This window comes from Buteo buteo, chromosome 2, assembly GCF_964188355.1.
Source record: "Buteo buteo chromosome 2, bButBut1.hap1.1, whole genome shotgun sequence".
Classification (NCBI taxonomy): Eukaryota; Metazoa; Chordata; class Aves; order Accipitriformes; family Accipitridae; genus Buteo; species Buteo buteo.
The window spans coordinates 2507504-2532702 of NC_134172.1; the positions used below are offsets into that span (position 1 = coordinate 2507504).

The 25199-nt window shown below is 45.3% G+C and overlaps 1 protein-coding gene across 10 annotated transcripts in view; it reads left to right on the plus strand.

Annotated features, from left to right (window-relative positions):
• Positions 1 to 25199, plus strand: part of ALS2CL (ALS2 C-terminal like) — a 49864-nt gene that overhangs the window by 14193 nt on the left and 10472 nt on the right. For 9 of the 10 annotated variants that reach the window (XR_012652565.1, XM_075043719.1, XM_075043689.1 and 6 more), the window contains 15 exons: positions 7832 to 7940; positions 8827 to 9019; positions 10849 to 10914; positions 11652 to 11817; positions 12267 to 12395; positions 12733 to 12852; positions 14654 to 14730; positions 15129 to 15195; positions 15894 to 16090; positions 18491 to 18556; positions 19395 to 19493; positions 21124 to 21282; positions 21574 to 21685; positions 23206 to 23283; positions 24786 to 24913. Coding sequence is in view for 9 of the 10 variants with exons in the window: in XM_075043653.1 (XP_074899754.1) it covers positions 7832 to 7940; positions 8827 to 9019; positions 10849 to 10914; positions 11652 to 11817; positions 12267 to 12395; positions 12733 to 12852; positions 14654 to 14730; positions 15129 to 15195; positions 15894 to 16090; positions 18491 to 18556; positions 19395 to 19493; positions 21124 to 21282; positions 21574 to 21685; positions 23206 to 23283; positions 24786 to 24913 (1766 nt within the window). In the remaining variant the exon portion in view is untranslated. Of the gene's footprint in view, positions 1 to 7102; positions 7423 to 7831; positions 7941 to 8826; positions 9020 to 10848; positions 10915 to 11651; positions 11818 to 12266; positions 12396 to 12732; positions 12853 to 14653; positions 14731 to 15128; positions 15196 to 15893; positions 16091 to 18490; positions 18557 to 19394; positions 19494 to 21123; positions 21283 to 21573; positions 21686 to 23205; positions 23284 to 24785; positions 24914 to 25199 lie in introns of those variants that run through there. The other variant, XM_075043645.1, reaches the window with a different exon arrangement.

The window sequence follows — 25199 nt, forward strand, 5'->3', positions numbered from 1 at the left end:
TTCTGCATGCATAAGCTGCTTGTAAGTGATAACGATAATGATAATGGGAGCTACAAGGCCATGGGGGATTAAACCACTAAGTAAACATCTCACCTGTGAGCCCTTATCATATGTTCCTTGCTATTTGCAAAGGCTGAATGACATCCTTAATTGTGGTGAGAGTGATCTTCTCTAGCCTTAGTTGTCAACAAGTAAAGGGTCTTACTTGAGCTGTTTAATTCTGTAGCTAGTGGAGAGAGACCAGGTATGCCCAAAGGTAAGCTCATCTCACTAAGGCTGGATTAAAATGAGCTTCTTGTGTGCCTCTTTTTGGTTACAGAAGGTGTCTGGGATAGGTAGTTCAGCCTTCAGACACCCAGATAGGGCAGATGGATTTTGTCCTTTGAAAGTCAACTAGAGGTTTATGGTTGTTTTTACTGGGCTCAGGAGTGAACTTCCTAAGGAAGGGACGTGAGCTTCTAGTTTGGGTTTGGGAAAGAAAGAAAAAAAGCTGGGTCAGATAAGGTTTGTGTAAAGCTTTTGCGTTCCCTGTTTTTGAAAAAGAAAAAAAAAGAAAAAGATAAAAACACACTCCCCTCCCCCACACATAGCTTCCTGTTTTTCTGTGTTACAAAGACAAAAGTTGGAGAAAAAAAAAAATTCTTCTTGGTCTGAAAAATCAATTAAGCAGCTTCAGTGTTTTCTGAGGAGAGTACTGGATGCTTGTTTGACCCTTTGTAAGCTCCTGGCTACACACTGCTATCACAAATTTCCTGAGTTTTTAATGTCATCAATATTTTGACAGCCTGGCATTGTCTCTTCTTTCAGTGCTTGAGGTCCTGCCATGCAGGTGACCAACAAACAAGTTTATGAGTGATGCATAAAATCAGCACTATCAAGCCAGGCTATCTCACCTCTCATAACGCAGAAGAACATGCCTGGAGAAGAACACCACAAAAACTGGAAAGGGTTGTAGTAATACTTCCTTCACAGGTGCTCCTTGCCTCCTCAGGGACTTCCTGAGCTCGAGTTGATGCCTTTGTTTTTATTAGCTTTTAATTGATTTTTCCTCCATGGACTCGTCCAGCTGCTTTTGAACGCATGTGTAATATTCTCATAGCAATGACAGACTCTTGTGGCAGTGAGTTCCTTGGCTTAATTAGACGTGGTGAGGTCAAATGTGCTCTTTGTCCTGAGCTGGCCCCGTTGCTTGAGGGTAGAGGTGGTTGTGCTGTGCTCCAAATGTTTGCTGCCTGCCCTCATCTGTGCACGAACCCGGACCAACCAAAAGCCTGAGGGTCTTGTGTTCAGAGTCTTGATGGTTCTATCCATTTTCTTGTGTTTTTAAACTGTGCCTACCTACTTTCATTGCTGTCCTGCTCAGCAATTTCCCTGGTAAAGAAAATATTGAACCAGACTCTGCCTCGTTCCTTCACATGGCTGGCATTGGCACACTCCCTGTATCCCATGCTACAGCCTAATCCAAGTAACTGCTGCCTCTGTTCTCTTCCTCCTTTTTATGCTGCTAAGGGCTGTCTTGGGATTCAGGGTTTTATTGTCTCTCTGCCCTGTTTATTCCCAATTACCTCCTAACTCACACGTTGTGTGTTTCTGTCTGCTTATGAGGTGGCTCCAGTAAGCTGGACGCTAATTCATCCTGAGTCATGACCATCTGAGGCTTGACAAGAGCGGAGTCTGAATGGCAGAATTTGCTCCAGTGTGTTGGTGTTGGTTAAACAAAGTCTGGAATTGTTTTTTCCACATTACAGAATGGTCTTTGTGCCCGCCTGAATGCAGACTCTGCTAGAGCGTGACACGTGAGGGGGGATGGCGGTTGGAAACACAATTAGGGTGCGTGAGGGTACTTGGTCCCTAGAGAAAAGCAGCAAAGGTTGGGACAGAAAGGGGAGCAAACATCTTAGCGTTGGCCACCAGAGTTTACCCCCATGGCCTAAGGAGCCCCCCTGAGTTTGTGGACTCTGAGCTGGCACTACTGATTGAATGAGGAGATCCCACCCTGCTCGTGGGTATGTTCATGTGATGGTACATTAAACTGTGCTGGGGAATGGATCCAGGTTAAAAAGTAATCTGGCAAGGAAGGCTAGGGTCCATGGTCCAAGCTCAAACAAATCTTTCCTCTCCCCTCACACCCCTTAAGACCAACTCTTAATGCTAATCCATTCTGTCCTCCCCCTGCCCCCCCCCCAAAAAAAACCCCACAACTATTTTTGATCACATTAATCATGATTATACTGATGTTGAGCTGACCAGGTGGACGAAACAGACAGTTAGGTCTGTGTTCATTTTGGTTTAAGGTCTTAAGATTTATCTGTTACGTCACACACTGTGATGTGATATAAAGTGCTGGCCTGTATTTACTCAGCCTAACAACAAACTTTTAGTAAGTTTTTCTGCTAATTTCTGAGGAAGAAACTCCCTACTGGCAGGTTTTGTGCAGAGCTGTATATTATTCTGCCCTGTAATGTGCATCTGTTAGAGCTATACGCTGCTTGGGGACAGACCTAATGCTCATGCAAAGGGTGAGTGAGGGTTAACAGCAAGGGAGGAATTCTGGGTATCTAGAAGACAGCCTGGCAAGAAGAGAGTTTTAAATTTCAAATCTTTTAAGATGTATCCTGCTGCAAAGTGGAGGGGCATTTACCGGTCCAAGTGTAAGTGCCCATGCTCTATATTGCATGCTTAGGCGGCTTTAGATGCTTTAGTTAGAAGCAACACCATTACTGGCACGAGAGAAAAGTGACCCAGAGAGTGCAAAGCAATATCCCAGGAAGTTTCAAATTTACCCTGACAGAGAAGTATCTTTAGTACCTCTTGGCTTCAATTAGGAATGCTTTTATTTACTTCTGAACTAGGGCTTGAATTAAAGCCACTTTATCCCTGCCTCTGCAAAGATGATGGACTCGTTTGGCGCTGGCTGTAGTAGGAAGGTGCCTCTTCATCTGCATGGCAGCAATAACGTGACTGTCCCTCAAAGGGCAGGGAAGGGAAAACTTGGCCTGTTGGAGGACTGAATGTGACAAAGTGATGGACCGGCCTCGTTTCTGAGGCAGTTGGTAGTAGAAAGATTATGAACTGCAAGGATGGGTGAGATTGGAAGGGCTGCAAATGCTCTTTAGGATGGCTGATGCAGGGAAAGAGAAGAGTTTAAGGAGGGGAGGGGCTACAGCAAACATGGTCGTGGCATTTATATGCCACTTGGTTTAGTATTAAAATGCCCTAAGCACTCCCTATATCTGGCATAGTTCATGACAAGTTTCTACCATCTGAGAAGTTTTTTTCTTGACTGATAATCTTAACGTCAGCACAGAGGGGGATTCACAGGAGGAAGATGGAAAATGAATAGTCCTGTGGATGTCCAGTTTGTTCCTTAATGTACCGGAGCTGGTAAGATTGTTTGGCTGGACGTGTGTTTCCATGAGAAACTCTGTGTCATGTCTGAAATCTATGGGGCTTTCCAGAGATTTTCCTGGTGGAACAGCTGCCTCAGAGCTACAGGCTCCGAAGTAGAAAGGGGTTCTATGCAAAGCTGACAATGAGGCTCAGCATTCCACCAAAATATCCCTTTGCTTGGTTTCTTATCTGTTCCACCCACCCTTCTGGCAATTTCCTGAAACTGGGTATAACAACCTGTCGTGGCTCCTCAAGACATGTATTTTCTTGCTGAAATGTGCATTTAGCAGCTTTGGACAGACCCAATTGAGGATGACTATTCCTCCGGATGACCCAGGGTGCTCCCATCTATTGGACATTCAGCAACCACTTAGGTTGGTATTAGTTGCATCACCCTTTTTTCTGTCCTCATGCTCAGCAGACAGGCCAAGAGTGTGATGAGCCACAGAGATCTGGCAGCTCCTACAGAAGTTGTTTCTCAAGGTCTTTTTTGTGTTTCTACGTGAATACTATTATGTGTCCCCTCTCTAATTACAGACCTGTGCTGTACAGTTTATTCTACCTTCGTTTAAAGAGAATAAACAGATGTGTCTCATACTTTGGAAAATGTTCTCCTAGGCAGATTGCATTCCTCATGGGAGCCTGATGCAGGCTGGTGGCTGTTTTGTTTTGCCAGTGGAAGTCTCCATCCTCAAAGGCCGTAGATTTTCTGATTTTGCACATAAAACCAGATGCTGTCACGCAATATGCAGCTAGTGGACCCTTCCTTGGAGGTGCACCTCCTTCAGTTCTGGCCATCAGGAGTTCACCATCTGCATGGTCTTGGACTCCCTAGCAGCAGAGCCATGCATGAAGAGCAAACTCAAACCTTGTGAACTGGCTTCTGAGTGGCTCTGCTCAAGCTTGCCTTGCCCTTCGTGGAGCAAACACAGAATTACAAAACCACCGAGTCACGTGAAGGCTGTGTCAGAACCGGGGGAGGACAGCATGTGACAGCCCCAGGATTCTGCCCAGTGTTCCCATCACCCAGCAGCACTGCAGTTTGCATTTAGTTTTTCACACACATGAACGTGTAACGTGACCTCTGTGTACCCTTGGGGGGTCCCGATTGTTTCCTTTGCCCTCTGTGGCTGAGCCAGTGTTGGTTTTGTTCGCTAGATGACGAACTTCGAATCTTCTTTGCCTGACTGGGCTAGAATAAGTGTGCAAATGCTGTTCTCGCGGAACTGATGGGGAAAGCCTGGAAATGGTGGCTGAAACTCATGCTTACCTTATTGGGTGATGTGATGTGATGTGGCAACTTGGGTCTTTCCGTGGTGCCGGCAGGGCTGTTTTGAAAGCTGGCTGGTGATGCTTGCCCATTCAGCAAATGATCCCTGACTGTCGTGTTCAGGCAGAAAGTAGGCCAAGCATTTTCCCAGGAAGGGTGAGAACGTGACTGCTAAAAAGAAAAAAAACCACCACCAAACCCAAACCAAAACACTGGGTTAAATCTGTGTCAGGTTATAATGGTAACGGGTATCCAAATGCTTCTGGTTTCTGCAGAGTTAGCTTGGGTGTCTCTACAGCATTGTTGCTGCAGGGGTTTCTCAACTCCCGTTGAGATGCTTTGGGGTCATCTCCATAAGGTCTGGGCTCAGGTCTTCGTGGGTAATAGACCCTCAATGAACCAGGATTGCAGATGTGCAGGAGGCAGAGTGTGGGACCAGCTGATGGTTGGATGCTGCATCCAGGTCAGTGGGTCCACCTTGGTCATACGTAGTTCTTCTTTCAGGTGACCATTACAGAAGGAACCGAATAACACTTAGGCTGGGGCAGTGATTTTCCCACGGTGTTATGCATGTGCTCTTCAGCTGTGAGGAGGCTCCTCAGGCTCCTCCTGCCTCTGCTCATGGACTGTCATGGTCCTGTGGAGCAAAGCTGTGGGTATCTGCACCCTTGGTTTGAGTCATTCAGTTTACATTAAGCTGTCTGTATGTTAATGAATGGGTAGATTCTCTGGTTGTTTTGGTAAGTGTTTGGGGAAGACTTTCTGAGTTTGGCATCTAGCACCCACTGTTTTTGTTTTGCACAGGATAAAACATTTTCTTGCAGAATTAAATAAGGACCAGGTGGAGACACCCTCTCATATCAGAGCTATCTGAAATGATGGAATTGTCTTCCCTCCTTTCCCCAAAATAGACAAAATAGGCTGGATTAAAAAATATAAATAAATAAAATCCACCAGACTGTTACTCAGTGAGCCTAATACAACCCCACTGACAACCTGCTGCTCTGCTGAAGCATTTGAAAATGAAATGCTGTCACGCATTCAGCCTGATTCTACTCACTGATTAAACAAGCTGCTTATGCTTAGAAATTTCTAACAAGCTTGAGTGCCCTCTAGGACCTCTGAGAAACAACTTTATCTTTGTGTCTACAAGACGGGGGATTAAGTGGTGGCAAAAAATAAACTTCTAGTCCTGTCCTCTTGGTGCTCTGGGGTGAGAGCTGGCTGGCTGCTGTTTTCTTTCGCATTTTTCCTGGCTCAGTTGCCTTCACTGGGAGGGACCAGGAGGGGTTTGGATTCCAGCTTTTTGACTTCTTTGCATGCCTAGAGCTTTCCTCTGGGGCAAAAAAATAGCCTTATGGTTGTGCAGATCTTGATGTATGAAAACTTGCAAACTAATGAGATTATGGAATTTTTTAATGTTTCCCATTCTTCAGACAAATGAAATTTAAGAGGCAGTGGTTACTAAGGAGAAAACATTGTCATTCATCTGTGCAGTCACTTCAGTTGTGTCTGGATCCAAACAACCACTTAAAACCAGGCCAGCTAACCATTCAAACTGCAAAATGTCCCTTGTTCTGTGACACCGTTTCAGCCCCAGCTTCAGGATGACCTGGAAAGGGAGTTCCTAAGCAGAGTTTGGTGACTTTAGGGAGCTCAAGCTCTTACTTAGCAAGGAATCCACCCACGTGTGAAGCTTAAAAATGAGACCTTCCCACCTAGCTTAGTCACCCCACCCGGCTGACCTTTTTACAGTCCGTGCTGAGATGCTCGAGGTATTTCTTCCCACAAAGTATAAAGTAGAGTTAGGCTTCTATGTCTGACTTCCTGACATCTCAACACAAGGAGAATCAATCTCACCTATTGTTTGTAGCAATCACGGTAGACGTTCAGGATGTCTTAGAGTATGCCACCAGCAGATAGCCGCAGTTCAGCTCTTCCTGGAAACAGTGCAAAGACTCTACTTATGTCTCCATTAGTAAATAAATTACGTCTAGTCCTGTAGCCAAGTGGTTATTGCATAACCTATACGTAGCTAATTTCTCCTTACCTCCCAAAACAGCATGACTATGTGCAAGCTACCCATTTCAAATGTCCCTGGACCATACCTGAGAACTGTCTGGGAGACGGGCTAGTTGGCATACCTCAAAACTATGCCAAAGTCTCTGCCACCAATTTAGCAATGTAAATCTTTGCAGCATATAACCTCATTTGCTTGCTATTGTGAACGTAGCTTTTGAGCGTGCACTAAAACCAGGCTAAGGATAAATGTGGACAGACCATATGCAGTCCCTGAGTTTGCTGTTTAGCTTCACAAAGTTAAAAGAATCTCAGAGTTTTGTATTTTTATCACCATTAGTAATATCAGCTGATGCTGCCCATAGTATCTTCACCACCCGGCCTTTTTCCAGAGTAGTCTCTATGATGTGCTATTAGCTGGCTGTGTTCGCTTCCTCTGATACATTTCTTTCGTGAGGTAAAGCTGGAAGGAGGAAGCTACAGAATTTTGCTCACGTGGGTTTGCTGCCTTTTTTTTTTTTTTTTAAGTGCTGCCCACTTCCATGTTAGGCAAGCTTTCCTTATTGACGCAGCGGTTGTGACAAATAACCAGCAGTGCGGCGTCCTACTCGGAAAGGAGTAACATCAGACCTCTGTTCTTCTGGAAGGTTGGATGTTTGGGCATGGATCGCACGGCTCTGCAGCTCCGTACAATAGCTTTTAATGCCAAAAGGTGCAGACTGAGGCATCCGGGCAGAAAACTGGTGAGAGATACGGGAAGATATGCTCTGCTTCATCCTGTGCTGCCTTGTACTTCATGGATTTTCTTCTAGGAGAATGAATCTGGCACTAAGCAGGTTTAACATATTAAGAAGTTTAGGGCCTTTCCAGTCATCCAGAAGAGGCATCATGGCCCACCTGAGAAGATTTTCAATTTGGGGCATCAGGAAAATGGCCTGTAGCCTCGGTGGTCTTCTGTGACACCAGCTCATGTTGAGCTATTGGGTTTCTGTTTCCTCTTCTAACATTTTCAGATGCTTTTTAGGGACAGCAGTCGCACCTGTGTGTGCTGTCAAGAGCAGGAAAGGCTGATTGTTTGCAACGAGCACTGAAGCTTTGGTAGATGGACGCTCTTGCAAGGGAGTTTATGTGTGTCTTCTGTGTTGTGTCCAGGACATGTGCGCAGCTGAAGCGACTGCATCTCTGCTCCAAGTGGAGGAGACCTTCTCAGCATGCCTGGCACGGATAGACGCCCTCATCCTCAAGCCTCTGCTCCAGGCAGGTAGGTCAGAGAAGACTATTTTTTCATCTGTAGCTCTAGCTTTGAGTCACTGGCACACCTATGAAGGGATTTATAATTGAAACTCCGTGGCTGCGGACTTGCTGGAGGCTGGTTTGCTGGAGTAAGTGGTATGTAGAGATGTTTCATTTAAGGCAGTGAGCTCTTAAGGATGCCTATGGCTTTTGACTCAACCTAGGACTGTGGTTTCTGGTTTTAGAGGTTAATCCAGATTCTAACCGGTATCAGCCTGTACACCCACGCCGAGGCTTGTTTCCAGCATGGTGCATGGAAATCCAAAATGCATCTCGCACATTCTCAACCCCTAAACCATGCCCATTCTGCCTCCCTGCTCTTGGTCCGTGGTCATGCCCGTCTTTGAAGGTAAAACTTGTGGGTGCAGGTTCTGAGCTGGCAGTAAATCAGAGCAGCTCCACTGGAATAACAAATCCATATGAATATTCACAAGCCTGTCTGACCAAAAGTGGTGTGACTGGATGAGGCCCATAGGCTGGTTCCCTCTCACGTCACCGCCTTTTTGCTCTAGCCTCCAAGGAGGCTGGGAACAGCCCTTCGGGCCAGGGGCAGAAAAATTTCCTCCGGTGCTTGTGTCTGAGCTGGGGCTGAGCCTCGCAGGCTGCCCTGACCACATGGCCCACAAGAATGGGAAAGCCAAAGCCTTAGCATGGATAGTCCGTGCAATTACTCACAGGGACACAACCTTAAATAATCATCATCTCCTTCCTCCCTGATATTGCTTTTCTATATAAATATACGTGCTTTACGCTAAAGAATTGGGCTGAGTATTAGATATTGGCAGTGTTTTCCACAAGATTTCTTGGAATCGAGGCTTTCTGATAGTGTTTTTTCCCCCGTCTTTTCCTCAAAGAGCCTAGTGACCAGAAGGGAAAGGAGAACTTTAAGCTCTTCCTGCTCCTGAATGATCTATTTCAAGCTCTCTGGAACCTCACAGAAGAAAATTACCGGATACTGAAACAAAAATGCAGCACCTCTGAGTCATTCTGCATCCAGGACATTTATACTGTCTGGAAAGGAGACCTGTTTCTAAGCCTCTACATCCGGTAAGTACAGAAGCATTTTGGAGTAGCCTAAGGGACCAAATTTATCAACTAGCGGGTAGGTTGGTGCAATTAATTTGTGCATTTAATTTGTTCAGCCCTGTCCACTAGTGTTCAGTCATTAGGTCAGGGAAGTGATTGCATTCGGCGCTCACGACAAGTGCTATAGAATGTAGTGTGTTTGCAGACAGCATAATAAGTAGCCTTTTTGTAGCTTGTGAGTATGCTTGTAAGAGGCAGAATTTTTTCCTGCAATTATAGGGGTTTTTTTAATGCATCTTAAAAATGCGAAGAGGATGGGGGTAGAATTTGTGCCTGGGTAATTTATGAGAGCAAAACCTGAGCTGTCATCAGGAACAGAAAGACGTGCACAAGCAGGTTTAAAGGACTCATAGGGATGAAGAGAGAAGATGTCACTAGACAGTTCATAGTACGTGTTTGTGCCACATTTTTATGCTTTTGGCAAGATATATGATAGCAAGTGATGGATGTACCCTGATGTGAAAAACATACTGCCCCATTGCTGTTTCTATAATTAATTACATCTGCTCCCCATCTGTCTGCAGTGCAAAATAAAATGTTTACCGAAAGCACTGTAGCGTGTGTAACCTGTGGGTTGATGTCCTAGTGTGAAAAATGGTTTGTGGACACCTGAGATGAACTAAAGATCAGAATGTTCAATCCCTCATTCATCACATTGGCCATAAATGTGGCCAAGCCTTTGCCAGATGGGCTTGTACCCTCTGTCCAGTTTGGTCCCCATGCAGGAACGGGAGATGGGCACACTGGCTCCTGGACACTGCTGTTCATCTAGTCTTGGTTTTGGCGGTTTGTATGCCTGTGGAGGTAGGAGGAAGGAAGGACTACTTTTTGTTTGTTTTTATTTGGACAGCATAATTCTAGAAAATGATGAACAACAAGCTTTTCCTTTATGTGAATGGGGTTTGGAGCAGTGCGTGTTGTTCATTTGGGAATTGATTCTGTGAATTAAAACTGGCTTGCCTTAAAAAGGCATATAAAAGATGAAAACTTGGGCTGAGGTTTCAGATGACACAAAGGAGAAGTTTATCTTAAGATCTAATTTCCTCTCATTTTGAAATTAAACCCTGTTTTTGTTGGGCGTCACACAAAAAAAAGAGCTGGTTCCTACCCACCTCTGCTGACTCACTCTGGGCAGCCCTGGTCCTACAACATCTCATGCATATTGGAGTGATACAGGAGGAAGCAAATCCACTGTTCAGGGGCCTGAAAATCAGCAGTAAATACATGTCCCTGAGAGATGTAATAAATGATAATTGGTCTGGACATTATACATGACTTAGCTGAAAACAGGACTGGAAGAAAGCGTGGTATTTGCTGACAAAATATGGCTCGATCTCCCTCTAGTGTGAGATGAGATGCATTGGTGTGGGACACCTTGACTTGAATTTACCGTCAATAATACAGACCTGATACTTTTACTTCAGCCAGCGGAAATCCATACATCCAAAGCTGGTTCAGCCTTTGCAGATTTGCTTTCCAGGACAGTTGCGCAAGTTTACTTCTGCTTATGCTAAATGCCAGGATGATTTAAACTTCCTGTAACGATGTTAGTGCAAAAGTCAACAAGACAGTTAAACCAAGGAGCTGGCAAAGGGGACAAAAGGGGAGTGAGCCAAGGTGAGAGGTACAATAACTACATCTCTCTCTGCCTCCCTTGGAAAGGTGGACCTGACATAACATTTTCAAATGAGCTTCTTCCCTTTATCACTTAAACCTAGTAGCTAATGTGCATCTCTAACTCAGCTTGTGCTTGTGTGCGTTCATTTTAATTTTTTTTTTCTTGCCAACAGATATTTCGTCACTTTTGCAAACTACGTTGTAGTCCACGGCTTCGAACACGCCACAAAGAGCAAAAGGTCAGTGGGCTGAAAAATGCTTTTTGAAAGGGCTGATGGGAACACAGTGCTATTGTATGGGTTAAGACCCTAAACCAGAGTGAGCAGCACCGAGCACTGCACCTCACAGTGATCTCTGTTCCACAGTCCAGCTGCCTCTCCTCTGAACTGGCCATACTGGCTGCTCCTGCCATCTTCTGAGGTCATGGCAGCAGCCGTTGAAAGGTTTCCTCTACGGATCTCTCTCCATCTCTTTCTAGCCGTGCACAACTCCCGTTGTAGGAGAGGAAGCCTGTAGGTTTGGAATTTGGGAGTTGAGGTAAGGGGTGGGACCTGAGAAAGGATGTTGTTGGAATCTGGCAGGAAATTTCCACTGTCTGTCCCAGATGTTGTCAGAGTCTCATGGAAACAGCAAATGAAAGCATGAGCACTAGACCTGAGCAGATTCACAGCCACTTTAAGTCACCTTCTAGGTGTGCAAACCATGGTGAAAGTCACGCTATATTCTCTGTATCTGTGGGTGTGGTTCCTATTTGCAAAGACTGCTGGGCCAGAGGCAGGATGGATGAAGCTCGTTTGCCTCATTGCCTTATTTCTGTGTGTTTGGTTGTGCAAATATATTTATTATCTCTTGCTCTTTCAAGTCTTTCTATACCCTCTCGGGGAGTGAGGTAGCATATAAAGTTTGGAAGGCAGAGGAGTGGCAATTTGCGGAAAAACTAATTAATGAACTTTTGTCTTAATCCACCATCTTGCAGTGAAGCCTGGAAGGACCACAAGGCAGTGCTGAAACAATTCCTTACAGACTTCACCTCTGAGACCTCCATGTCACTGGCCTTATACACTGTTCTTCACAAACCTATCCGAGATCATATTGAGCAATATATACTGCTCCTTACCAAGCTGCACGAGGTTCTCAAAGAGGTAGGAAGCTTTATGTGATGCTACTTGGCTGGCTTGTGCTAACACCCTGTGCAGGGCTTGTGGGACTTTGTGGTGGTGTCAGTGAATCCAAAGCAGACTGGAAGGAAAACGATTTCCAGTGGAGAGCTGGGGTGGTAGCAACCAGCACCAGTGGAGTGCAGCCCACCTGAAGGTCTCAAAGCAACAAACAGTCCAGCATAGTATGAGCTGCTCATCGTATCGAGAAGCTGCAAAGGGTCAAGTAACTGGCTTAAGGTTGCACACTGCTGCTGGTGGCAGAGGCAACGCTAGATTTGGGAAGCTTGCCTTGGAAGGGGGGTTGGAGGGTTAACTCTCATTTGCCCTTGGATTCAGAACTGCTGAGGCTTTTCTGCAGCAGTAGCCCAGAGAGTAGATGTCCCGCACGGCCATACCTAAAGCGCTGCTCAAGCCCTGCCTTCTTTTATCAGGGCTCTGAAAAGACTGTGGTTACCAGCGCCATCAAGGAATATGTGAAGCTGCAGTCTTTCATCAGCCAAGTCCTGGATGAAGCTTGTTTTACCAAGTCCTTGTGGAAGTCCTTGGGCTACAAATTCACAGTGAGTTGTGGATGTAGAAAGTGTTTTTATGGGGAGCTCTTGTGGACACCTTGAATTTCTACTTACCCATGGAGGAAATTTAATATGGATTAAGAATTTGAGGGTTGGGTTAAAGCCAACAAAGCAGGGCAGTGTGAAAGCCTTGGAGAAACCTTATGGTCACTGGGCACTTTAGAATTTGAGTGCTGTGTCCAGTTCTGCTGTCACCGTCAGCTTGTGCCACGAGTCAGATGGCCTCTGCAGGAACTGTTGGCTTGAGTTGTACATCTTCTCCCAAATCCTGATGTTTCCTGATGCTTTGGGTCCTCCATCGTGACCTCTGTGGTTCCCTCTGCAGGACATGCTCTGTGTACCTGAAAGGAGGCTGCTGGAAGATAGCAAAAATCTTCCCATCTCTGCCAGCACGAATCGATCAGACCGGGTCTTGCTCTTTGATGATGTCCTTGTGCTAATTCAGGTGAGTCTGCAGTCTTTCAGAGGGATTGGAAGGGCAGCGCAGATAAGTGACCGTAAAATTCAGGTTCCTTTGATGTTGAAAATGCAGCAGAGCTTGGCTTTTGGCAAAACCTTGTCTCAGATCCATGCACCTGTGTTTTGCACTGGAGAATAAATGAAAGCCTAATGAAGAAGGGATAGAAGAGCATCCATATAACTTTTCCCCCCATAAATGTGTACTACCCAACCACCACAGGCACCGTTCTAGCAACCCAAGCCCATGCCTGCATGTGAATCCCTTGATTTGTGTCGTCGCTTATTCAAAGGGGGCCTGATGGGTCGAAGTTATTATACTGTAAGCACTCATGCGTAGGACTAAATATGGTTGACTCTGCTAGTGGCATGGGAGCAGAAGTTGCAGGTGTTCTTGGGGCTATTTCAGGGATTTGGGGCCTGGGTGTGGGGCAGACAGGGAGTGTCTACAGCCATGGATAGCTAGATGAATAATATGTGTTCAAAGCTGTTCTGTAGCATGTTAACTAAGTCCAGCTTGGCTTGCTCTGACTGACAGCACCTTTAATCTAGCTGGGCTCTCTTCATGTGCACCTCTCTCTGCTTGCTCTTTAGTCATGTGCCAGCCCCTCAGGTGTCCAAACACGACTGCCTCGTGAGCTGGCGCATCTTACCGGCTCTTCCAAACAGGAGCCTTTGTGATAACGTTGGGCAGTCCTACTCGGCGCCCAGGGTCTAAGCCTGAGGAAATAGGGTGGCGATTATCTCATCCAACTTTACGTTGTCGATTCCTTAGCACTGTAGTGATCTCGCTGCGAGCAAGTGGCCCCAGGCTCCCTTTCTAGTCAGGGGAGAGGAACATGCGCTGCCTGGGTGTGGTTCAGCTGACTCATTTTAGATGCCAAAATTAGGATGAGTTGAATCACGCCCTTGACTCCATTCACTGGGATGACAGCGCAGGGTAGCTAGCTCACACAGAGATACGTACGTTGTAGACGTCTCTGCTCAGTCAACGGTTCCCACCCACTATGTCTCATCTGCTGCCATGACTGTTACTGAGGCTTCGGGAGGTATAACTGGACTGGGATTGAACTGGTTAGCTTGGGCTGCTAGCAGAGTCCTGCTGACGAGGGCTCTGGTGCTTGGAATCTGAACGTCCCTCCCTTCCCTGTTCCCCCAAATCTGGTAGGTACATCAGTGATTAATCGTGGTGAACTCCATGGTGCCGGTACCTAACCTTGGCCAACTACATCCTTACCGAGAGCAGCTTCATAGTGTGGGCATCTGGACTTTAGACAGGGAAGGGAGATGTCATATTAAATGCAGTCTTTACCTGGTATTTCAGCCATTTTAGCTTCTTCTGTTTGGTGTGCTATTGATCAAAATAGTGACTTCTTAAATGTTGTACTGTGGGTCACTGTTGGCTGTACCATCTGGAGTCCAAATCCTAGATATATCATAAGGAAAACTGGGGCATACTGGATGTCAGGGATGATTTGGGAGTGTTGTCATGTGATAGGGAAGAAACTCATGTAGAGATAAGTGCCGTCTCAGAAGGTCTGTTACTGTTAGTTGTAGCCATGGCATTATGGAACACCATTTATAAGTGTCAAATTGAGAACTTTCTTCCTTCTCCTACATTTCCTCAGTCTCCAAGGTCTGTCATCATAGTATAGGATAGAAGTGTGGACCACAAGAGAGGGAATTTACAGTGCTGCTGGTCTTGCTCTGCTGTTCAATGGATTGACAGAGCAAGGGCAAAGTGTGATGTTTACATCAATAACAGGAACATCTTCTGCCTTTTGTTCCAGGGAAACAGCTTTCAGAGTTTTGATCTAAAGCTTGTGTGGGTAGATGAAAACTGCAGGGAGAAATCAGCTCCAGGAATGTAAGTGAAAAATTTCCACTTGGAGGTAAAAAAAAAAAAAGTGTTCAACTTGATTGTGAAACTGAGAAAATGATTCAAAACTTTGTCTCATCTCCTTTCCACCCAGTGGGATTGGTTCTGGGCTATGGGTAGTTGCTGCACCTCTCAGATGGGATCACAGCACTTTGGACTTGCATTGCTTCCCTTTGCTGATGGATTGAAATCAAGCAATAATAAAATGGTTTTGGCTCCAGACCTAGAGAACGAACTGATGAGTTGACTAGTTGAGTACCTCCTGAGAAGGAAAAACTGACTCCAAAAGCACTATTAGCTTCTGGAGAGGAATGGGAAGAGCAGGAACTGCTGTTTGACTAAGAAATGTGTTTTTCATAGTCTCTGTAATGTCTTTTGCTTCACAGGTACGGACTTCGCATTATAACTCCAGAAGAAACATTCTTTCTCTTTGCCAAAGACCCGCAGATGAAGGTTAGCAGCGGGCAGGGTGTTTCTGTTCCACCTGAAATACTGTGCACCAAGTTTTGAAATAGGGGAATGGCACAGAGGGGATGGCAGCTCTGTAGTGGAGGCAAAACATTGACTACGGAGTGGAAGTTGAAATTCCATTAAGCATCAGGATTTTAGCTTCAGTGGGCTCTTCATCTGCGTAAATACAGCTGAGGCCTTTCCTCTGTGTTTTTTGCCATTTTCTTATGTTTTTTAAAGCAGAATAATAAGAAGTGTGGGGTTTGTTGGTTCCTCCCCCACACCCCATGGAGGCAATACTGTACTAGGTGGCTAGAGGTTGCTTAGATGGTTGACGGTAGATGAAAATTATCCGGGTGCTGGAAGTGGTCTGCCCTGGGCAGCAGCGTGTGCTGCAGAGCTTGGCACAGTACAGTCCCATCAGCATGGTCCTGTGCCATGGCCAATTAGTGGTGGTGAGAGTCAGGCTTAAATGACGTGGAAGTGTTGTGCATCGGTGCAGCATCCAACGTGCGGGACCCAAGACAAGACCTCCTGTTGGTGCTGTAGGTGGGCCATAACTCACCAGCCCAGCCAGCCGAATGGCACAGAGTTGATGGGAACCCAACAGCTTCTTGCCCGTTCTCCTGAAGTACCTCTTGTTGGGATCCACTATGCTTTTTTCACTCATTAGTCCGGCACTCCTCTTCCTCTGCCCCCAGGCTGTTTGGCAGTGGAAGCTGAACCAGGCTGTCCGCCAGGCACTGAATGGGAAGCGAGATTTCCCGTTGTGGGGCAAGACTGGTGAAGGCACCGAGCCCCCGTCCTGCCGCTTCTTCACCTATGTCTTCAGGCTGGAGGGCAAGTTCAAGAGCGCATCCTACGAGGGCGAGTGGCACTGGGGAAAGCCACATGGCAAGTAAGGAGCCTTTTTTGCCCCTTTCCTAAGCAAGAACGTGCAAGGATAGCCCTGCTGTCTTTGCGTAGCACTGCCTGGATCCAGTGGAGGCCCAGGTGGAGGTATCGATGTCACAGGGTGGCTGTGGACGTGGGGTGATCCATCCCACGCTGAGGGCCTGGACCACAGACTCTGGGCTGGCGATCTCCCAGCGTGTGCCAGCCTCTCTGGTTCCTGCCTCGCTTGTTTCCAGAGGGAAATCTGGTATTGAGGACAGATTCAGGGGGCAGTTGGGACAGATTTGCTTGATTTCAGGGCTTAGTCCTGTATGAGTCCTGACACGTGACATATTGTATTGTAGATATCTTGCTAGTGATACTGGTTTATGCAGTAAATTGTAGAGGCTGCCCCTAATAATGTGGTAATGATCACATTGAAGGCACTGTGCTGACTTATAGCCGTAATTAAGACTTAGACTTGAGCTAATGTTTATTTTCAAGTTCTCAGCCTGAGGCATAAAATCTTGTCATTGTGATGACAAAAAAACCCAATAAAAAGCCTTTGCTTGTGAATGAAAGAAAAGTTTTTTCCTGTGCCATCAAAATCTATTTTAACATCCAAACTATTACCAAAGGAGTTTAAAAAAAAATAAATGCAAAAGAGGCTCAAATGCATTTCTTGGGAACATGAGAACTGTTCACTAAATTCAGCTGAAGTTTAAGAGTGAGCTGTGCCAAAAGGGAATGGTCTGTAAATCAAGGGTTAAATGGTCCCAACCGAAATCTCTTTGACGCAGGATAGAGCACAGTCTCTGTTTTTGTGAAGAAACACGAAATATGACCAACTTCCTCAGACACCAAAACAGGCTGATTTGGAAGTTTTATACTTCCTGAGTTTTACACGCTATGTTTACAGTTGCTACTGATGCAAAAAGGATGTAGAGACTTGGTTTGAAAGAGCCTTAAAATAATGAGAATATCCCCAAATCAAAAGCTTAATCCTGAATCTTCTGTGGGAGAGATTGTGCCTTGCCCCAGAATGGCATTAAATAGGTGTTTAGAGTAAAGCTACGCCTGAGGCAGTCCTTTACATCATCCCCACCTTCCCCAGCACCTGCACTCCTAACAGGGATCTGAAAACCACTGTGTGCAGGCACAGAGGAACAAGCACCCCCCCTCACTCTTTGTCTCCTCCTGTCTTAGGGCTGGAGAAATGAGATTAATAAAGACCTCTGCTGCTTCAGATTAGGTGACTTGACTAAGGCATCCCAGGAAATTTGTGGCAGAACTAAGTGACTTCAGGTGCTTTTAATACCTGGGCTTTTAACTGCTTAATTACTAGGTTTTCCTTCCCACTCCTGAAATTGCTCTTTTATGTTACTTGCTACTAATGCAAGGCTATAGGACAGCAAAGCTGGCCTTGATGGCTTGCCCACCTCTGAGCGAGAGGCTGGCACAGCAAAGCATGTGAGCAGAAAGCTGCAGCAGTGTGAATCAGGGCTCTTTTTACAAAAATATCTGCGTTCCTCACTGTTCTGTCCCAGCATCCCCAGGCATTCTCTCTGGCTTGCTCTTCTTTGCTAGCATTCAAATGAGCAAAGCAAAAGGAGATGTATTTTAAATCCACTTAAAATTAATCTGACTGCTTCCCTGTAAATACCAGAAAAAGAGCCTGTCTCATGTAGGTGTTTGAAACAACAGCCACGGTGAAAGTCAAACAAATGCGTCATGGTTTTGGTAGTGCACCATCTTCTGTTGTCTGTGGTTGGGGAATTTGTGGGCAGCTGGCTGTGTCTGCGATGATAGAAGAATTAAAACGGTGAGTGGGTGTGGGTGGAGTGGGAGACTGGGAGGGATTCACAACTGGGCATGGCCGTGCAGTACTTTGACCATCGCGTTGACTGTTCCGGTCTCATTTTGCATTGTTACCTCGTGTAATCATTGCTACAACCCCCTCGCAAAACAGATGGAAAGATATGATCCCTTTAGGCCAGTGCTTGTCTCTTTTGTTTTCATAGTGCCTGGCACAATGAAGTTCTGGACCGTGGTGTCATTACGTTGTCTATGGGGATGTGCCGTGCTGGAACTTCAGCGGGCTTAATCACATGCTGCACTGCAATTACAAAAGAATCATGTGCGAGGTCCTAAATGGATGACCCAGCAACTCTACAAAATGCATTTGAGATTAGAGAATTTGGAAGAGGATTCTTCCCACTCATTCCAGGCCATGAAAGCATTATGGTATTAAACCCTTACAGTGCAACCAGAGTCCCAGAGGTGCCTGGAGAAGAACTTCTGTGTCTCTGTCTCCTGAGGAAATGTTTTGATGTTACCCTTTTCTAGGTTGTGCCTCGATACCTTCTGTTGCAGCTGTGAATGTTGCTGGTGATCTCCCTTGTGTAATGTTTGCTTCAAATTGCAGGGGGACGCTGAAGTGGCGTGATGGACGCAACCACGTTGGAGATTTCAAAGAGGGCTTGGAGCATGGGTAAGCCTTGACAAACAGGGCACTTCTTGCCTTCAAAATACACTAAGAAATGGTTCCTTCCAGAGGTACAGGGACACTGGCGTCTTGTTGGGGTACTCTACTTACTGTTACGGCCCAATTCGTCTGACCTATTTTAAACACCTGGCTTAAGCTTGAGTACGTTGTAACCTAGAGTGAGTGGACTGACAGTGACTAGAATAAAAGAAGTGTGGGCAGATGACCAGTTCAGATGCAGACATTTCCATCCAGCTGGATGAATCTGACCCCTGAACTCTAAACCTAGGTGAATTTATTCATATGAAATGCCTTGAAAAAGCTACTTTTAGATATCTTCAAAAACCTCTTAAATGAGGAGTTTTCAGGGGAAAGAAACCATACTATGAAATTCAAATATTATTTTTCTAAAATTTTTTGAAAGTAAGACTTTTAGTTTTCTCATTTCAACATGAGTTCCAGAATAGGTTAGATTTTTAAAGGGAAAAAATATCTCAAATACTTCATGACAGTATTAAGAAAACATTTTGTTTGGACCAAAGCAATTGCTTTGGTAGTCTAACTCAGCCCCTAAACTGAGGAAAGGGTAAAGAGGGGAAAAAAACCAACACCACTAAGAGCAGCTATGTAGAAGCAGCAATAAGAAACTGTGCGTGCAGCTCACAAGGAGATCTGCTCTTCCTTGGGCCAAATCTGTTGACAACTGGAAATAGTGTCAGAAGTAGAGCTGACGCCAACCACGAAAATCAGCTTGGGAGTCTGGAAGGTCCTTAGTTTTTAAACTTCATCCAGTGCAACTGAGTTGCCTTTTGCCATGCTGACCTCTGCCATATGCACCTTGTAGGTTTGGAATATGCCTTGTCCCACGCCAATCCGAAGACCGGTATGACTGCTATAAGTGCCACTGGTACGAGGGCAAGATGAGAGGCTATGGAATCTGTGAGTAAGTAAAACCCAACGACGGACTCTGGGGAAAAAGGGCGCTCCACGTGTTTAAAGGGTGAAATATTCCCACCTCAGTGTTGGAAGGCTCAGTCAGTGTAAAACCCAGGGTAATTCAGGTGCCAGAAGCTTTTGCTTTAGAGATGGGCAGTATGGCTTCTTCCCAAGCCCTGAGTCTCCTGAGTGTTAGAAGAGTAAGAGCTTCTCTGCAAGCTATGACCATTGGAACTACCTGACGCAGCATCCTCTGTGCCCTATAGGTGAGGATATAATTTTGCATTCATGCTTGTTGTTGCAGAGCAGAGAGTGCATGGTGTGCCATCAGCCCTGGACAGACTTGGTGGAGCACACAGCTCGCTCCATCTCCCCTGGCCGTGCTGTCTGAACTAAATCTTGTGTAGAATAGGTTCCTTAATGACAGACGAGATTGTTGGTCTGGAAGTCGTAACTTTTTTCCTGAGGGGAGCTGGTTCTCCTAGTTTGCTTTTCTTGCTCACTCAACTTCTTAGCTTAAGAAGTGGAGTCCAAGGTTTTATTTTTTACCCAACAAAATGCTTCTGGAAACAGTCATTTGCACACCTGCATCTCAAAGCAGTGCTGTGAATTTGGATTTTGTGAATTTGGAGCCCAGTCTGCAAAGCACTGTATTGTGGGCGCATGGTGGTATCCCAGCCTTACCCACCATCTACCTTCCATTTAGAAGGCCAGAAGAGGCAGCGGAGGCCTGCTCAGCAGGTTGTAGGTATAAACCAGTTTCATTTGCAGCTCTACGGGGTTAAGTGGACAGGGCCAGCTTGCTTTGTTTATGCAGCAGTGAGCGCAACAGCATCGTCTTTGGTTAGGTCACAGGTGGCTTGTAGCCAAGGGGGTTGGCCAACGCGAAGACTGGACTGCCTGTTGTTCCTGCACATACTTACCCCGGCTTTCACTGAGCCAACTGTGGCAGAGGGAAGCACACAGCCCAGCTTTCCAGCTGCTTCCTATGGGGCAGGCCACCTTCCTTCCTACAAACTGCATGTTCTGCTCCTTATTTATGAATTAAACTCAGGGTACAGGACACGCAGAAATCTCGAGGGAATTTGGAGCCGACTGAGTAGCGTTGTGCTAGTGTCTTTGGTGTCAAACGTGAGAGCGCGTCGATAACTAGAGGTGACAACTCTCCTTAGTGCAAGTGCTTTTCCTGTTGTAGCAGTGGAGATCTGCTGGCCAGCATGGGCAGAGCTAAGGGGAGCTCTTCTCAGGGGGATGAGCCCAGGAGAAGGGCTGGTTGGCGAGCACAGAAAGGTGAAGGTAAATCTGGCTTCTTGCTTGATCTGATCTAATCCTACTCTGGATTCTCCAGTGGTGACTGCATCCTAGCTGTTGGGAGGCCAAGGACTGAGTAGCCTCTCCCAGGACAAGTCCAAGCATAAGTGTTGTGTCCTTGGATAATGTTGAAAGCTAACCGTGGAGTGACAAGCTTGGGCAATGCCCATTCCTAATAGTGACCAACTACCGGCTTCAGAGCTATCAGTCAAATATTTGGAATATTTAGTAGGCAGATGAGCCTAATCTACTTGCTTACCTGGCCTCCTACTCCAACAGTAGCTATCAGTCACAGTCTTAAATTCTGTCTGTCTGTCTCCCTGCAGGTATGGGAATGATATGGTCTACAAAGGTTACTTTAAAGACAACGTGCGTCAAGGGTTTGGGATATTGGAGAAATTCTCAGCTGAGCATCCATTTAAATACACAGGACAGTGGGAAAATGACAAGAAGAATGGATATGGAGTCTGGGAAGACAAAGATAGGTAAAGGTGGTACAGATCAGAGCTGGCTTTCGGTGCCTCTCTTGGCAGGCGTAAAGCCTCATGTTTTGATGGGGAGACTTGGGGATGAAGGGGGGATGTGTTCAACCCCTGCTATAAGGCTTGAACTCCTCAGGAAGCATTATATGAATCGAGTTTGTGCAGTACATCTGGCACTTGTGCTGCATGGAGCGTTATATCAGGTAAAACTTGCCTCAGTAACTGATACATCAAATTGACGAAGAACTAAGAAAACAGGGAAAAAACCATAATTTGTTTTCTACTGCATTCCAGAGGGGAGAGATACATAGGGACATGGCTCGACGATCACAAACATGGACAAGGCATTGTAGTAACCCAGTCAGGTGTCTGCTATCAAAGGACATTTCATGCTGATAAAATGGTGGTGAGTACAGCTTTTCAGTGGATTCTCTAGATCAGCGGGATGTGGAATTCCTCATCAAGGGCAAGATTAAGATTTCACTTCATAATTAATCTTTAAGGGAAAATAGTAAGCAATAAAACTTAAGCATTGGTATTTTACCATAATAATGTTTTTGAAGAACAAGGCCTAGATTAAGTCTAGTTTCTTATCACCTTCCTGAGGTGCAGGTAGGAACTAGATGTGAGACTGTCACTTCTCCTTGCTTATGCTAAGACACCTTATAGGTCTGGCTGTTTGACTGACCATCAGGTCACAATTGTAGACCAGAACTCATAAGTGAAGTGCTGCACAGTTTTATATCATACTATATCTATCTTAGAGATCATTAAGTCTTTACCGTTCCAATGTGAGCTTACCTATGACAAGTTGGCTGTCCGGTTCATTGAAAGTTTAGAAGTTGGTGGGGAAAGCCAAAGGAATTGGCATCGCTAGAGCTGGCTTGGAAATAAAAGCATTTCTTCTCATGAAAAATACGCGCTTAAAAAAACAAACAACCCCTTCCCCACTCACCAAATTAGGACAAAATGTTTAGCATGGAAACTTTGTCGGAAGGGCTTTCCATAAATTCTCCATCTGCAGGGAACCAAAATAAAGCTGTCTTTTGGTTTGCCAGCTGCCAAAGGCTCCTTTAACTTCACAAGGCTTCCGGGTGGGGAGCAGTCACTTCAGTTTTCCTAGTGGAAAATTGGTATGGCCAAGAAGCTTCCCTTGGAAACCTTTTATTTTTGCCAGAAAGGGCACTTTCCATCAAGAAAACCATTCCAGCGGAAAATGTGTTACAGCTCTAAAAGTGACCACATTTTCTGGCTGGTACGGGTACGTATAAACCTTCAGGCCCAAAGCGTGGGCTAAGCCCCAACAAGAGGAATCTTTCCCCATTGGTATAAATTATCTTGTATCTGTTCTCCATCTTGGTGTTCCTTCCCTGAAATCTGTGCTACTGTAAGCAGCCGTGGGAGTTGGGAGGTAATGGAATGAGTTATTTAATGAATGCTTAGGAGCTGCTCATTAAAGCCCCGTTGACTGCACAGCAAGGGACAAAGCTAATTCTACATAGCAACTGCCTTCCTCTTTTCACTTAATCATCTTGCAAAGAATGACACAATTGGCTACAATCACCTAAAAGTCATAGGATTGGGAGGACCACAAGTTTGACCCCTATGGCAATTTTTGGTGACCTTTCTTAGAACAGGAGCCTGCCTTTTATTTTTTTTTCCTTCTTCTAGGGAAAGGAATGCAATGGTACTGTTGTTTAAAACCTCCTGACTATGCAGGACTTCTCTGTGCAGTGATGCCTAAAGGGTTATCTGTAGAGCATGTCCTTGCTTCTCTCTTGAGCATTGCAATGATATGTTGGGCTTTCAAAAGGGTTCTTGGAATCTGCAGCCCATAAATAGTCCAAGCCAGTGGCTGTTTCTAGATGAATTTGAGCAGATAGGAAGTTTATGTCATGCATTCACTACTTCTTCTTTCAAATGAAGGGTTCTGGGATTCTGCTCTTGGAAGATGACTCTGTCTACGAAGGGAACTTCACAGAAGATCTAACATTTGTTGGAAAGGTGAGCACTTCCTTCATCTTAGCCTTTCTATACGGTTGCTTGCTTTCCAAAGGGGACGATGGTTAAATCTTCAAAGTTCATACCCTCCTGCTCCATTTTCCCCAGTTCCCCAGAAAATAACTTTTTCCTGGTTTTTGGATTTTTTTTTTTTTCTATTACCAGTCTCATTCACAGAAGGAAGGCAGCAGCCGAGAGACTTCGAGTAGCTGGGGGCTTTGTGCATTGTTTTGGTTTTTATGGTTTTGTTTATATTGAGGGTTTTAGAGTTTTTGGCTTTTGTGAGGCATTTTTGGCTGTGCTTTGCAGCTGCAGTTGGGATGCTTTTGTATTCTTAGAACAAATGTTTTAGCCTTTGTAGTGGTTGGGAACACAGGAAATGATGTATAAACCAAACGGAGTTACAGTACCAGCATTACGCTAACGTAACCGAGTGTTAACATAGCTGAGGGATCTTGGGAGCTTAATTTTGCAATCTGGACACTGCACTGACATGTTCGACATTTTGCGGTTGATCTTTAACAGAAATATCTGCTCAAAGTGTTCATAAAGTGCCCTGTTGCAGGGAAAACTAGTCCTCCGGCTTGTTACAGAAATCTGTGATGAGTCTGACAGGAAGTCTGTGGTTATATCAGACTGAGTGGATGTCAAAATAGACACTTGGTAATGACTGCAAATGAGCCCTGTCATTTACTGACTTGTCATGGGAGGAAGAGTTTGTTATCATCTTCTTCAGCCAGAAGAGTCGGGGTGGATTTTTGCAGAGACTGATTATAGTGCTTAGATACTGCTTCCTCCAAAATTAATGTTTAGTTTTAGTGGTTAGTCCAGAAAAATCTGTTCTTTATCTAAAGATGGAGTGCCTCCTGCTATTAGCAATGAGGATTTCAGGCTGGTATTCAAAGCCAGACTAGTTATGATATTGTTTGGCTTTCGATTTGATTTAATTAAAACTTCTAAGTTTGAGTCAAGCTACTGCATGTCTTTATTTGCCTCAGAGACTTTAAGGTTTTTCTTGGTAGCAGCAAACATCTTGAAAGCATTCGTGGTGAATATCATGTGATTCTCCTTACCTGCGAGGCCAAACTTGCTTGTGGTTTTAACAAGCAGAGGAAAAACAGAGGAGAAATTGAAGTTTCATGTGTTCACTCTAGGTTAGAAAAAACTGTTGTCAAATTTAAGCCAGACAATTTTATAACTCAGAGAGGATATTGGGTATTTGTTAAGCATAATGCAAATGTTTTACTCTGCGGTTGTGGCGGTCTTTCCCCTCCAGAATCCTATGTGTGTCATTCAGTAGCAAGGACATGTTTTCTCCAGTGACTGTCACCTTAATGATTCTATTGCTTTGGATGCTGAAAATGTGCACCTCCGTGCTGGAAGATGTTCTTAGTCGCTGTTTCAGGAGCTGGCTCTGTTGAAAAGAGAATTTGAGATCTCGGTCCAGCTTGTTTCCTCTCTCTAATGAGATCTTGGCAGAATAACCCTTTATTTCTCCATTGCAGGGAAAGCTGTCATTTGCCAATGGCTTCATTTTGGAGGGAACCTTTACTAACAAATCGGGCCAAGGTCTTCAGATGCACGGCACCCTGAACACATCAAACGAGCAGCTGGATGACAGGATAACCAAAGCGTGAGCAATAAGAGCTGACCTGGCGGGTCATGGCTTGTATTTTGACCCTACCTAGGGGAGTATGGGATCAGTCCCTACAGGGATCAAGGCAGTCCTTGCCTGAACGAGTTGATATTAAAAACTGGTTTATATGCAAGGAAAGAAGGAGAAAAGGAGAGCACAATTTGTTATTTAATGTTAATGACACATAGGAAGCAGAAAACAGATGTTCCGCTCCCCTCCTGCCAGCATCAACCCAGAGATACTCCCATTGTCAGACTGGAGCGGGTTTTGGAGGCTTAACATT